Source organism: Aythya marila (assembly GCF_965140915.1).
Source record: "Aythya marila genome assembly, chromosome: 2".
NCBI classification, from domain to species: Eukaryota; Metazoa; Chordata; class Aves; order Anseriformes; family Anatidae; genus Aythya; species Aythya marila.
Genome location: NC_139043.1, coordinates 5,617,059 through 5,630,697, shown reverse-complemented (window position 1 = coordinate 5,630,697; position 13,639 = coordinate 5,617,059). Strand labels below are relative to the sequence as shown.

Here is a 13,639-nt window from a genome sequence, read left to right as displayed (position 1 = left end):
TATATGCATTGAGTCCAGCAGAAGAAATCGTCACTCAAACATCCTTTCCCAAGCCCTCACTCCTGTGCCATGGACAGCACTAGGGGTGTTACCAAAAACCCATCACACTAGCTGCCCGCCCCAAAATAGGATGTCTTCATCAGCTCACTTTCACACTTTTATTTGGTTCCCTCTCACCGTTTTATCCCTGAGACCTCTTCACAAATAGCTCCTTGGCTTTTTCCCAGGGCCATATCAAATGCAGACTCATTTTAGGTTCCCACACTGCCCTGAACACCTGGGGGCAGGAGGCAGAAGTTCACTCTTATTTTGCTACTCACAGATAAGCCTTCTTTGCATTATCCTTGTGGTCGATCTCTCTTGCTGACAGTACAAATTGGGCCTCTCTGTTGCGCTGTAGCTGGATGGAAACCTGGAGAGTGTAGACTAACCACTGCGCATGCCCGGATTAGAGACCTTGCTTTAGAGCACGTTGCTGTGGAACCGGAGCTAACACCGCGACTGGAGTGTGTGCAGTGGTGTGATGCTTTGGAGTGCTGTGTGCTACTGAACCCAAGGTATGGAGCTCAGCAGGTGCATGGATTTCCCTTGCTGGGCTGGCTTTTACATTTGCCGTTCTCACTACTAATGGCCACTGGGCTCTGGGGTAAGAGATAATGCTGACGTTTACAACTGTTTCCCTAAAGATGGCAGAGGCTCAGAACTCATCTCAAGTTGCCATCAAGAAAATGGAAGAGGACTTACCTCCCCCTCCCGCCCCTGGCTCAGTCCAGGTCATCCCTCCAGGGAGCCAGGATCCCAACCCACTCCCTGTGCCTCCCCCAAAGCAAGCCTTCTCCAAGTTCTACCAGCAGCGGCAAGTGAATGAGCTGAAGAGGCTCTACAGACACATGCATCCTGAGCTCAGGAAGAACTTGGAAGAAGCAGTGACTGAGGACCTGGCAGAAATGCTTAATGCCGAAGATCCCAATGCACAGGGATCTGTGAACCTGGACAAAGTTCTTCCAGGAGAGGTTCAGTCCATGCGCTGGATCTTTGAGAACTGGGCACTTGACTCTATTGGGGACCACCAAACCACAAAGAAGCTGACAGAGGAAGAGATCATTCCTGGTGGGGATGTGAAAAGTACTTCCCTGAGGTTTGAAAGCCAGTCGATCAACGGGGACAGTCTGTCAACACCAGCCAAAGATTCGGAGACAGACCTTGCCAGAGGGGATGTGCATACCGCCCGGTGGCTCTTTGAAACCCAGCCTCTAGACTCATTAAACAAACTGTACTCAGATGAAACTGAAGTGCAAGAGGCAGTCCTCAAGGAGCCTGTCCAGGGAGGCGACGTGAAAGGTGCCAGAGAACTCTTTGAAGCCCAGTCTTTGGATGCTATAGGCCGCTGCTGCTCGGTGGAGGAGAAGAGCATCCTGCAGCTCAAATCAGAAATCCAGGAGCTAAAAGGTGATGTCAAGAAGACCATCAGGCTCTTCCAAACAGAGCCCCTCTGTGCCATCAGGGACAAAACTGGGAACATCCATGAAATCAAGTCTGTCTGCCGAGAAGAAATTCAGAGCAATGCAGTCAGAACGGCTCGCTGGCTGTTTGAGACTCAGCCACTGGACACCATCAACAAGGACACTTCCAAAGTGCAAATAATCCGTGGGATTTCCCTGGAAGAAATAGGAAGGCCAGATGTCAGTGGAGCAAGGTGGATATTTGAAACTCAGCCTCTCGATGCCATCAGAGAAATTACTGTTGAAGAACAGGATTTCAAAGCTTCCACGGACTTTGTCACGGGGGCAGATGTCAGTAAACAGCGATTACTCTTCGAGACCCAGACTCTTGATTCTCTGAAGGGAGAAGATTCAGAAACTGTTGCAGCTAAAGAACAAGTCATTGGAGGTGATGTGAAATCTACACTCTGGCTCTTTGAAACCCAGCCCATGGAAACCCTGAAAGACAATTTTGAGGTGGGACGTCTGAAGAAAGTAGAGCTTTCAGCAGAGGAGAAGGGAGATGTGAAGCAAAGAAAACATGTCTTCGAGACCTGTCCCCTTGGCAGCATCTCTAAGGCATTTGAGGAAGAAACTACAGAAACCAGCAGGGAAGAGGTGGTGAAAGGGGACGTGAAGTCTTTCAAGACACTGTTTGAGACTCTCCCTTTAGACAGCATTAAGGAGGCTGATGCTGAGCCCATCAGCAAGGAAGAGGAGAAGATTCCAGCTGGCAATGTGAAAGCTAACCAAATCCTGTTCGAGACTACACCTCTGTATGCCATCAAGGACAGCTTTGGCAATTTTCATGAAGTCACCTCTGTAAGCAGAGAGCAAGTCATCAGTGGTGATGTCAAGAACTACAAATGGATGTTTGAAACCAGGCCTCTGGACCAGTTTGATGAAAGCACCAAGAAAGTGGACATAATACGGGGAATCACAAAACAGGAGGTGGTGGCTGGTGACGTGAGAACAGCCAAGTGGCTCTTTGAAACTCAGCCCATAGATGTCATCCATCACCAAGCCATGCAAGGTGAGGAGCACTCCTCGGTGAAGCGGGAGATCTCCCAGCGGGGGGATGTGAAGACCTGTAGGTGGCTTTTTGAGACCCAGCCCATCCACACCTTGTATGAAAAGTCTGAAAAGAAACAGGAAGAGGATGTCTGCATGCCCCAAGCTGATGTGAAGTCATACACGTGGATGTTTGAGACTCAGCCCCTGGACTCCCTGAAAGGCCAGGAGGAGCAGTATTTGAAAGTCAGTAAAGCCTACAGTCAGGAGGAATTACAGGGAGTTGATGTCAAGACTGTCCGGCACCTATTTGAGACCGAACCCTTGGGCAGCAGCACCATCAGTGAAGCTGACCAAAAGAAAACCATGCGGTACTCCAGCCGTGTGGAGATACAGTCTGGAGAAGTGTCCAGAGTGAAGGAGTTCTTTGAGGCTAAGCCCTTGGATACAACAATTAAACCAACAGCAGTCGTCAAGGATGATGGGACAATTGAAGCCGGGTCCGTGCACAAATTCACCTGGCTCTTTGAGAACTACCCCATGGATTCCCTGAAGGACAGCTCTGAAGGCATCCAGGAAATCCCTCCAGAGAAAGATATCAAGGGGGGAGATGTTGGAGGCAAGAGGTTCATATTTGAGACCTACTCCCTTGACCAAATCCATGACAAAGTAGATGAGACAGAGCTCCAGAAGATCCAGAAGGACACCATGAGCAAAGCTAATGTCAAGTCTTGCACAATGCTCTTTGAAAGCCAGCCCTTATACGCTATCCAAGACAAGGAGGGGGGATACCATGAGGTCACCTCAGTGCAGAAAGAAGAAATCATGAAAGGTGACGTGAAAGGCGCAAGGTGGCTGTTTGAAACGAAGCCCCTGGATCAGATCAAAAAGGAAGAAGAGGTGTTTGTGATTAGGGCTGTCACCCAAGAGGACATCAAGAAAGGAGATGTCCAGGCTGCCCGGTGGAGGTTTGAAACAGAGCCTCTTGACTCTTTCTCTGGGGGAAAGACTTCTGTGCCCAGAACAGTGGATGACGTGCAGAAGGGAGATGTTCAGTCCAACAAGCAGCTCTTTGAGTCCCAGCAAGTGGGCCAGAAGAAATATGTGCGGATGGTCAGCGTCAGCGATGTCCAGCGGGGTGATGTGAGGACGTCCACCTGGCTTTTTGAAAACCAGCCTGTGGACTCCCTTCACGGGGATGCGGACAGAAGCTCATCGATCAGTACAGTGCAGAGAGAGGACAGCCAGAAAGGGGACGTGAAACGCTGCACCTGGCTGTTTGAAACCCAGCCCATGGACACCCTTAAGGACACAGAGGTGACAGCCACTGCTGGGGCCCAAGAAGCAATCCCCCGCGCAGATGTGAAAAGCACGACGTGGCTCTTCGAGAGCACACCCCTGGATAAATTCAGTGCTTCTGAAGGTAGTGGGGAAACAGAACTGAAAGAGAGGACTATGAAGGAGACTTTAGAGACCCTCTGCACTTGCCAGGCTATTCAGCATGACGGGATCCTCATTGAAGCCAACGATATGGAGAGCGTGAAGATGGTGAAGTACCAGCTCAGCACCCCAGGTGCTCCAGAGATCCTGAAAGAAGAGATCGTGGGAGGCCATTTGCAAAGGATCATGCTGCAGCTCCTGCACAGGACCAACGTGGAAGCCCAGAGTGTGCTGGTGGAGGAGGACAGAGAGGGCAAGATCAAAGTAAGCTCACTGCAGCTCCTGGACCAGAGCGAAGCTGTTAAAAGCAAAGAGGACTTGAGTGGAAATGTAGCTAAGGCTCTCCAGGGCCTGCTCAGTCAAGATGCTTCCATCAAAAAGGGGATGGTCTTACAAGAGACAAAGTCAGGCTCAATGAAGATGACCCTCTACTCCCTCCTGTTCCATTCTGTCCAGCAAAAAGTTGTCAAGGGGGATGTGAAGTCAACGATAGGGAACCTGCTGGCTTCTTCTCAGGAACAGAAGGCAACTGCAACTGTTAAGCGTGAGGACAATGAGAAGGGGAACGTCCAGCTTTTCGCGAGCTGCATTGAGAAGGGAGACCTGGACTACCTGAAGAACCTCCAGCAGGAGTCAGAGATACAGTCCCTCATCTCTTCCCAGGCAGAGCAGGGGGCAGATGAAAGTGTCCCACTTGTGCAGGGGGCTAAGATTCATGTCTTAGCAAACAAAGACCAAGTAGAGAAAGTAATCGCTGAGGGAGAGTCAGGGGCCATGGAGGGAGCAAAAAAGGTGTTCGTATGTGAAAGCATGGGCAAAGAAGGGGTGTTACAGAAAGAGGCTGTGCAGGCAGCGGGTGTGACAGGCGCCACTGTGCAATGTCTTGGGAAGCCCCAGAGCCTGCCCACAGTGATGGGAAAGGAAGAAATTTTGTCAGGGGGGCTTAAAGTAACTACAAAGTCAATTCAAAGGGTTGCGGATGTCAGCAAGAAGGCAGAGAAAGAAGAGTCCACCTCTGCTTGTTTGAAGGAACCCAAAGCTATGACGCAAGGCACAACTCAGACCCAAGTGACAGCTGAGAGGGGTGAGGTGGCTGGAGAACACCAGAGTTTGGTGACGGGGCAAGCCAGCCAGATGCAGCCAGGAGAAAAGGTCCTTGGGAGCGATCTTCAGGCGGCAATGCAAAGCCTGAGGCTAGCAACAGCAGAAGCAAAAAACATCCAGCACCACGTCCAAAGCAAGCTGCAAAAAAACAGGGAGGAGGTCCACACTGCCTGCAGGCAGCAGGCAGCCAGCGTGCAGGGGACCAAGACCCTGCAGTCAACCGTACGCCAACAGGACTCTGCATCTACCATGCGGGAGAGCACCAGCACTGCCATCAGAACCACCACCGCTAGAGTCCAGGAGGCATCCCAGAGCCACACAAGCATGTCTCAGAAGAGTATAGCATCACACAAAAAGGTCAGTGCTTCAGAGGAAGTACAGGGAGGACAACTATTGAGCCAGGAAAACCAAGTTGTGCCCAGTAGAGATGTTAGCATTAAGGATGGCCTTTATACTGCCACGCCCGTGAAAACCTATATAAATCCTTTTGTTGAGTCTGATTACAAAGAGCAATCAGTGCAAGAAGAAAGAGATGTTATTATCAGAGGGGATGTACAGACAGCTATCCGAGCACTGCAAAGTGCCGCCACAGAACAGCGCCTGGTAGAAAAGGAGGATGTTGTCCGAGGTAATTTAAAAGCCACACTTCAGTCGCTGGAAAAGTCTAACGTTAATGTCTCCAGAGGGGATTTTAAAGCCGCTATGATATACAGAAATGCAGGGCAGTCCTATTCTGTGTGTAAAAAGAAAAATGAGACTCAAGTCATTAGTAACCAGACAGCTGTAGTGGCTTCAGGGTCGCAGGCTGATAATGACTTTCCTCCTCCTCCTCCAGTTGCTGTGATGAAAGCAGAACATTGCCCACCCTCAGCTAAAGCAACAGGAGAAGGTGCCCTTCCACCGCCAGCCTGCAAAGATGAAGCCCCAGGATGTTCTGCACCAATCCAGACCCCTCTTCCAACCCTCCCTTCTCTGTCCTGCAAACCCAGTGAGCAGAATGCTGCAGAGAAGCCCAAGATTTCTCCAAAATCAGAAATTACTGCCCCACCTAGGAAAAAACCTGTTCCCCCTCCAAAACCTGAGCACCTGTTACACGAGGCATATTGTGCCTCCACGATTAACAGCACAAGCAGGTCAACCAAACCTGTCCCTCCACCACTGCCTCCAAAACCTCAAGGCCTGAGGGAGGTCAGCAAGCCAAAGCCTCCCGCTGCAGAGCTGGGATTTGGTTGTGTGGAAGTATGTGAACAATCAGGCCATGTGGAGGGACAGGCAAAATGCTGCACTTTGGAGTCATCCATGGAGAAATCTGTCACGGTTCAGGGTATGAGCCCTGAGAGAAAGCTGCCTAAAGACACCGCCAAAACCCCTCTTCAACTGGCAGAGGAAAGGTACAAAGCAAGTAAAGGAAGACAGTGCAAGTCAGAAGTGGACAGTGCTAAGACTTCAAAGCCAGTGCAAAACGGAGTGGTTGGCTTTCAAGTCGAGCAAGGAACGATGAGTGGGAAAGCAGCAGCTCCAGGGAGCTGCCTGGGCAAGGTAGTGCAGAGGCATTCAGAGCTGTATCAACAGGAGGACAGGTTCTCTTCAGTATCACATCCAGCCTGTCCTGGTAGAGCACAGACCCTTAACGTGCCAGGACAGACTGAGCCAAGCACCTCCTCTGTGGGCCGCAGCACTCCTCCAAAGAGAGGAGATGACATCTCAAAAAATGCCTTGCCCAAGGTGGAAAGGGAAAGTGTGTATAATGCTTACATGTCATGGGATAGTCAGAGAGTCACGCAGCAGGTGAGTGAGAGGAGACAAACGAGTCATTCGATGTCCTTCCATCAGCAGCCAGTGAACCCCCCCAAGGAGGAGCATCAGGGAAATAGTGGGCAACAGAAATGTCCCGATGGGGAGGCAGAGGCACCTGCTCAGGAGAAGCCAGCAGTCATTATGCGAGAAAAACCCAAGAAAGAAACCGAAGATGAACGTCGGAAGAGGCTGTCGGTACACAAAGAGGAGATCATGAAAGGCAATGTCAAGGAGGCAATGGAGATCTTTGAAAATCTCCGGAGACAGGAGGAACTGCAAGAGATCTTGACCAGGGTGAAGGAGTTTGAAGAGGAGACGAGCAAAGTGGATGTGAAAGCTCTGAGGAGCTTCTTTGAGAAGGTGCCTGACTGGGTGGTTCGTCAGAAGACCACCCAGGCCAAACAACAGGATAGGGCTGAGACACAGGCAAAGGACGATGCTGACAGCGTCTCCTCAGTAGAGCTGGTTTTTGGGGACCTGGAGAGAGCAAGTGCTGAGATTATCCACCTGAAGGAACAGACACTCGCCCGACTCCTGGACATCGAGGAGGCTATCAAGAAAGCTCTTTATTCTGTCTCTAGTCTCAAGTCTGAGTCAGACATCGCTGGGCTCTCCGGGCTGTTCAAGGAGTCTCTGGGGAACACCCAGAGCTCTGTGAGCAGCAGCAATATCCGCAAAATCAGCATTGTCTCAAGCAAAGCCAGGCAGGATGGAGCCACGGTGGAGACGGGGGAGGCAGCCTCTGGAGGAGGTGCAAAGGTGGCAGAAAGGACCGAGGTAACCAAGTCAGAGCTAGAGGTCCCCCGCCTTGTTCATCCTCGTGTCAGCTCTCCCTCCTCACCTTCCTACATCTCCATCGAGTCTGCTGCCAGGAAACCTGCAGAATCACCCAGGACAGCACATTCTCCACGGGACATGGCCTCCCCAGACTGTCCTGATGCTCCAGGAAAGAGGGATGCTTTTGCTCAGGACGGTTTTAGCCCCTTCAACCATCCATCCGCAGGGTCTGCTGGGCGTGATAAGGCTCCCTTCGAGAAGAAACCAGAGCCCACCCAAACAAACACTGGGCTGAACTCGGTGAAACAGCACAACCTTGGAAACGCCAACCACCAGGTCAGTGAGAAAGAGAAGTGCCCTCCGGACACCTCCAAAAACAGCTGTCACTGTGGGATGAAAGGAGGCTTTCCAGAATATTGCTCCCTGAACACCCCCAGCCCACAAAACCCACGGAGGCAGAAAAGCATCTTGGAGCTACAGACAGGGCCTGATGGGTCCAAACTCTACGGGGCCACCCGGACTGTCACAGAGCAGTACGAGGAAATGGATCAGTTTGGCAACAAGATCATCACTTCGTCCACCACCGTCACCAAGCAGTCTGAGACGCAAACATCCTCCACCTGCGACGTGGTCTCGCACCCCCGATACGAGGTATCTGCCTCGCCCCTGTTTCGGAGGTACGTGAAGAGCCCGGGTGAAGATTTCCACACCAACGGCAGCTTCCAGGAGCCAGGAGTGGTCTTCGTCACCTTTGGCAACTCCAAGCCAAAGAAATAGGAGATCCTGAACAGCAAGAGAGAATGGTGTAAAGAAGAAAAAAGAAAGTCCACAATTAAAAAAAAAAAAAATTCTCCTGGTTTATCCATGTTATACACAGGGATTCATCTACACCCTAAGGACTTCTCAGGGTCATCGTCTTGGTGTTTGCCTACAGACAGGACAAAGTGACACTGTCTTGACACTGGAGGGGAACAACGAACCTTGCCTGGACAAGCCAACAGACCCGGTGCTGCACCACACCCCAGAGCCCTGACACTGTTAGAAGCACAAGGGAAAAATCCATCCATGGGCATCTTAGGGCAGCTTTTTCCCCTTAAAGTACTATTTTTGGGTGGCGGGGGTGGTGGATATATCAGGCTTCTCTGAACTAATTCATAAGAAAGGATAGACAGAATCAGATGAAGAACTAACCAACCTGGTCATTGGCAAACAAATACCTATATGATATCTATCTTTTTTATCTAATTTCAGTACAGAATTGCCAAGAAGGGCATCCTAAACACACATATATGTGTATGTACACATACTGACATTGATGGGTGGGTTGGACGGGTTTTCTCTTAGGCGTTAACAAATAAAATAAAATAAAAAAGGAAAAAAAAATCTCTAATTGCTGACACTACCACAGGTGGGGGGAGGCATTTAACAGAGTTAATTTCCTAGAAATACTTGATGCTACTGAAAATTGTCACATCAAGCTCTACAGCTATTATCAGTGCTGTTCCTCCAAAGAAAGATTCAAAGAAAGATGCTCTAGATGTGACAGAATTGTTATTGCTTTCCTTTATTTTTAGAATTGTAATTTATTATTCAATATATTCAAAAAAAAAAAAAACTTATTTTAGATTTTCCATGCTTTCATACATGTTTATTGTTTAAATTCATTTTGAAACTTTGTAAAGCAATTTTCTTTTTATTATGACTTTGTTTTGTACATTCTCAACTCATGATTTTAGATTTTTTGTGGCTTTTTTTTTTTTTTTTAACTTTTACCGCTGCGTTCCAAAGGTAAACATTACCTCCAAAAATACTTCGGTCTGGTTGGCTTTCTTTTGTTCAGTGCTTGTTTCCTTTCAAAGTACCTAGAAATCACCTCTCAATGAACGGGTTGAATCACACATTGCATTCTGAGTCACTCGAGTGCTTTAGTCTGTGTCATCTTTGCGATGTGGGTGGGCTATTAGCCCTGTGGCAAGTATTAATGAACCAGCCGCTGCTTGGTGCTGGTGCCTCACATCACAGGCTGGCCTCAGTTTGGGAAGGAGATAAGCTAGCCAGGAGTTTGCTCCACGCATGGGAGAATGTGAGGAGCCTACAGAGCCACTGGATGGCTTCTCAGGGAGTTGGGTCCTAGAATCACGGAATCACAGAATCATTAAGGTTGGATAAGCCCTCCAGGATCATCTGGTCCAACCACCCCCCTACCACCAATGTCACCACTAAGCCATGTCCCCAAGCACCACGTCCAACCTCTCCTTGAACACCCTCAGGGACGGTGACTCCACCACCTCCCTGGGCAACCCGTCCCAACGCCTGACTGCTCTTTCTGAGCAGAAATGTCTCCTCATTTCCAACCTGAACCTCCCCTGGCACAACTTGAGGCCATTCCCTCTAGTCCTATCACTGGTTACCGGTGAGAAGAGGTCAACTCCTAGCTACCACCAGCCTCAAGCTACTGACTGCTGGGTCTGAGTGTAGACATTCTGGTTGATCTACTCCATCTCTCAGTGCACCATTTTACCTTTCAGCAAAAAGGGACAGTATGCTCATTCAAAAAAAAAAAAAAAAAAAAAAAAGTTTCAGTGAAACATTATGGTTAATAATTCTTTTTTTTTTTCCTCTGAGGAAAAAGAGCTCTCACTAATGACTGAGGAGCAGGACACTGGGGAAAAGGGGATGGTTTCAGAGCATACCACTTCATATCACTCAGTTCATAGCTAGGTTTTTAAATAGCAGATATCATCTCACACCATGCAATACCTTGTCCAAGGTGTTGTAGACTAGATAGGTAGATTAAATCTAAAATTGTTATTAGCCCTGGGGGAAATGCAGGATCATAATACATAACCTCTTCAACCTCCCTGAAGGATTTTTACTAAGATTAAAATAATGGAAAATGTGTTAAGAACAAATAAAACTCTCTGGTGATGCCTTGGCATTGCTGACTGAAAAAACTGGGGAAGATCTGTCGTCATTCACAGAGGGTTTGAGTCTAAGAGTGGTAAACTCTGAATAGCAGTGGTTGAAAACACATTCCTACCATAACAGGTTCCTGGCAGTTTTGTCTGAGCTTTCTTGGCCCATAGAAATGTTCTTGAGGAGGATAAAGAAAAAATGGTTTGAGCTGCAGAAGTTCTGCTTCCCCGTAGAAAAGCAGGCAAGTACCCAGAGCTCTTTGGTGTGCTTCTAGGACCTTAGAAGCTGGAACGTGGCACATGCTGAAAGAAGATTAAGAATGTTGTTTTCTGTTCTGCCAAAGAATATACCAAAGGTTGAGGTAAAAGAGCAGATCACCATAAACTGAATTTCTCCAGTTTCAGGGAATCAGAACAAATAACTGCTCAAACCTCCACAATTCTTTTAGTAGGACCAATTGTAGAAATGGGAGAATTGGCAATTCTGAGTTCCTCCTCGTTTTTTTTTCTACCACCACCTTCTTATAATCTTACTTTGTTTCAGGACACCAGTAACATGTTTGTTTCATCTCTTTTTAAGGACAGACACAGAGCAGTTTTAGTAAGCTCCAAACAGGTTGTTTGGGCAATGAAAATGATTCCACAGGAACTCAAATAAACCCGAATATCCTGCACTGCCAGTGCTTAAAAAATAGTGATCTTATTGTTTGTGCTTCTGGTTCTGCAGTGTTTCTAAATATCTCAATGAGCCATTTATGAGGCTAAGATTATTTGAGGTGCATTTTTTTCATAGTATTTCCATCAGCCAGGAACCAAAATATCACGAGGAGACAGATGCTGCATTATTTCAGCACCATGCATGGCTCCTCAAAGCACTGAAAGAGATGGAGAAAAATAAAATACAAAGATTTGAAACTCAAGTATAAGCTGAAGCTTGCAAGGTCTCTACCAAAACAGTAGATGCATACAAACTTCAAAATACCAGATGAGTTGCCATAGGTTTCCGGGATCTTTGGATACAACATGATATTGTTCATGATTCTTTGTCCTAGCAGGTCACTGTATTCTCACACAGTTTGTTTTAGGCAGATATTTTCAAGAGCAAATTGGTTGGATGAACTACTTGTAACAGTGGACAGGGGATAGATGACCTTGCCTTGGCCATACCTCTGGCTGGTCACAGGAGAAATGTAGCTGCAGATCCAGTTCTCATGAAATAGTAGCCATGAAATGTGCCACATTTGAAGTTAATGCCCATGTTGAGTACAATCTGTTCCAACTCCATTTCAGCCACTGGTCTCCATTAAAATGCTTAATCTTAGGGCAGAGAGCTTGGTGCTCACAGTCTTCTCCACCCACTGATAACAAGAGCATTTTTCAGGCTGATACTTTCCTACCATAAAGATTTTAATGTACCTAGAAAACAAACAAATAAACAAGCAAACAGACAACAAATGATAAGATATAAGCCAGCTGCCACCTTCAGCGTGGCAGCAATCAGCAGTGTACTGAAAGCCTTCCAGCAATAATCCGTCACCATTTTTCAAAGAAGTCTTAAGATAATTTCCTTGCCCACAGTGCCATTTGATGGCTGCTAATCACCTCCCCATCTACCAAACCATTACTAAGGCTTATGCCTGGGGCTGGTAAAAATACCTCTGAAGACCGGGAGTATTTGCCACACATCAGTGAGCACTTAAAATAAATTTCCCTGGTGTCCTCCCTATAAAAGATTTTATCCTGCATCCCCTATAAAAGATTACCCCACTTTGGGAGCACACTGCAGGAGTACATGTATTTATTCACAGCTACAAGCAGAGTGATCTTGTTTATTTGCTAAACAGCTCTGCTTCCTTCCTTGGTCATGATTAAAGGAAAACATTATTTTTTATATGGCAGAAACATGTCAATAGTTACACTCTGCTCTGCCAGAACACACCTTTGTGCTCCAGGAGAGCTCATCACTGTCAAAGGGAATGTTTGCAATACTACCTAGATGTAACCGTGATCTGTATCACAAAATACATCAAAACAGCTGGATGCAAATCAGTCCAGTGACTGAAATTTATTGTGGCAAGGACCAGCACTCCATCATCACAAGTGATGCTGTGTTTATGCCCATCACCTCTCCCTGGTTTTTGCCAAATAGCCTGCTTGTTTCCTCCAGTGAGCCAACATCTATGCCAAAGATGCAGAGCTTCAACTTCTCTTGGAGAGACCCACTAACACGGTATCACTTCCCATCTGTTTCCTGCTACCATTTTCCACTTGGAAGATCTAGCTCATTGCACAAAAGCACATTTCAGCTTCACCTTCACCAGCCCTTTGGCAACAGCACAGTTCTGCAGCCATGTTGGTGAAATTCATCTTGCCTAATTGCCCAGTTCTGTCCAGCTATATGGGCCTTTTTTTATTGTAGCTTTATCCCCTTCTAGATTTCATTAGCTGGGTCTTCACTGAGTGTACTGTGAGTTTAGACACTTATTACATATGTATGTGACAGGACGATGGTCTCCTCATTATAGAGGATCTGGAAAAGCAGAGGTATGTTGAGATCACTGAAGGCTGAAGAGAAGATGGAGCTTTTGTTTGGATTCTTCCATCTAGACAGAAGGAAAAACTGAAGACATTAAATTCTTCTTCTTGAAAGTGTTGGAAACCAAAAATGACGACTGCGCTGGTCTGTTCAGCCAAAAAAAAAAAAAAAAAAAAAAAAAGAGGCAATTAAAATATTTATGTCCACACAGACACACATTCCGAGTGTCTGCTGCAAGTAAAAGAAAGTGCTCTGGTTTCCTTCTTAGCTCATCTCTCGAGATATGCTGTGTGTTTCTGATGCAAAAATATCTTTCATGCTTCCTCTGTTCAAGTCTAAAATCTGGCCATCAGCCCACACCGCATAAGAGCAGGAAATTAAATTTGCCTGTTCTCTGAGCTGACAGTGCAGAAATCCGGGATCAGCAAATGTTAACAAAAAGCGAAAGGGAGAGAGCACCAGTAAAACTCTATCAGATCAAACTGGGTCAAAACAGACCATAAGAAAAAGAAAGAGACACCCTCGTATGAGGTGATATCAGTACCTGGAGCACTGACCTAGTTACAGTTAGGATAGAA

At 47.3% G+C, this 13,639-nt stretch overlaps 1 protein-coding gene across 3 annotated transcripts in view; it reads left to right on the top strand.

The window, feature by feature from the left end:
* The window catches only part of XIRP1 (xin actin binding repeat containing 1), a 33,188-nt gene extending 23,768 nt beyond the window's left edge, over positions 1-9,420 (top strand). For all 3 annotated transcript variants that reach the window (XM_082754718.1, XM_082754719.1, XM_082754720.1), the window contains one exon: positions 687-9,420. In XM_082754718.1, coding sequence (XP_082610844.1) covers positions 687-8,387 — 7,701 coding nt within the window. In that variant the 3' untranslated portion in view covers positions 8,388-9,420. The remainder of the gene's footprint in view (positions 1-686) is intronic.
* Positions 9,421-13,639: the final 4,219 nt, after the last annotated feature.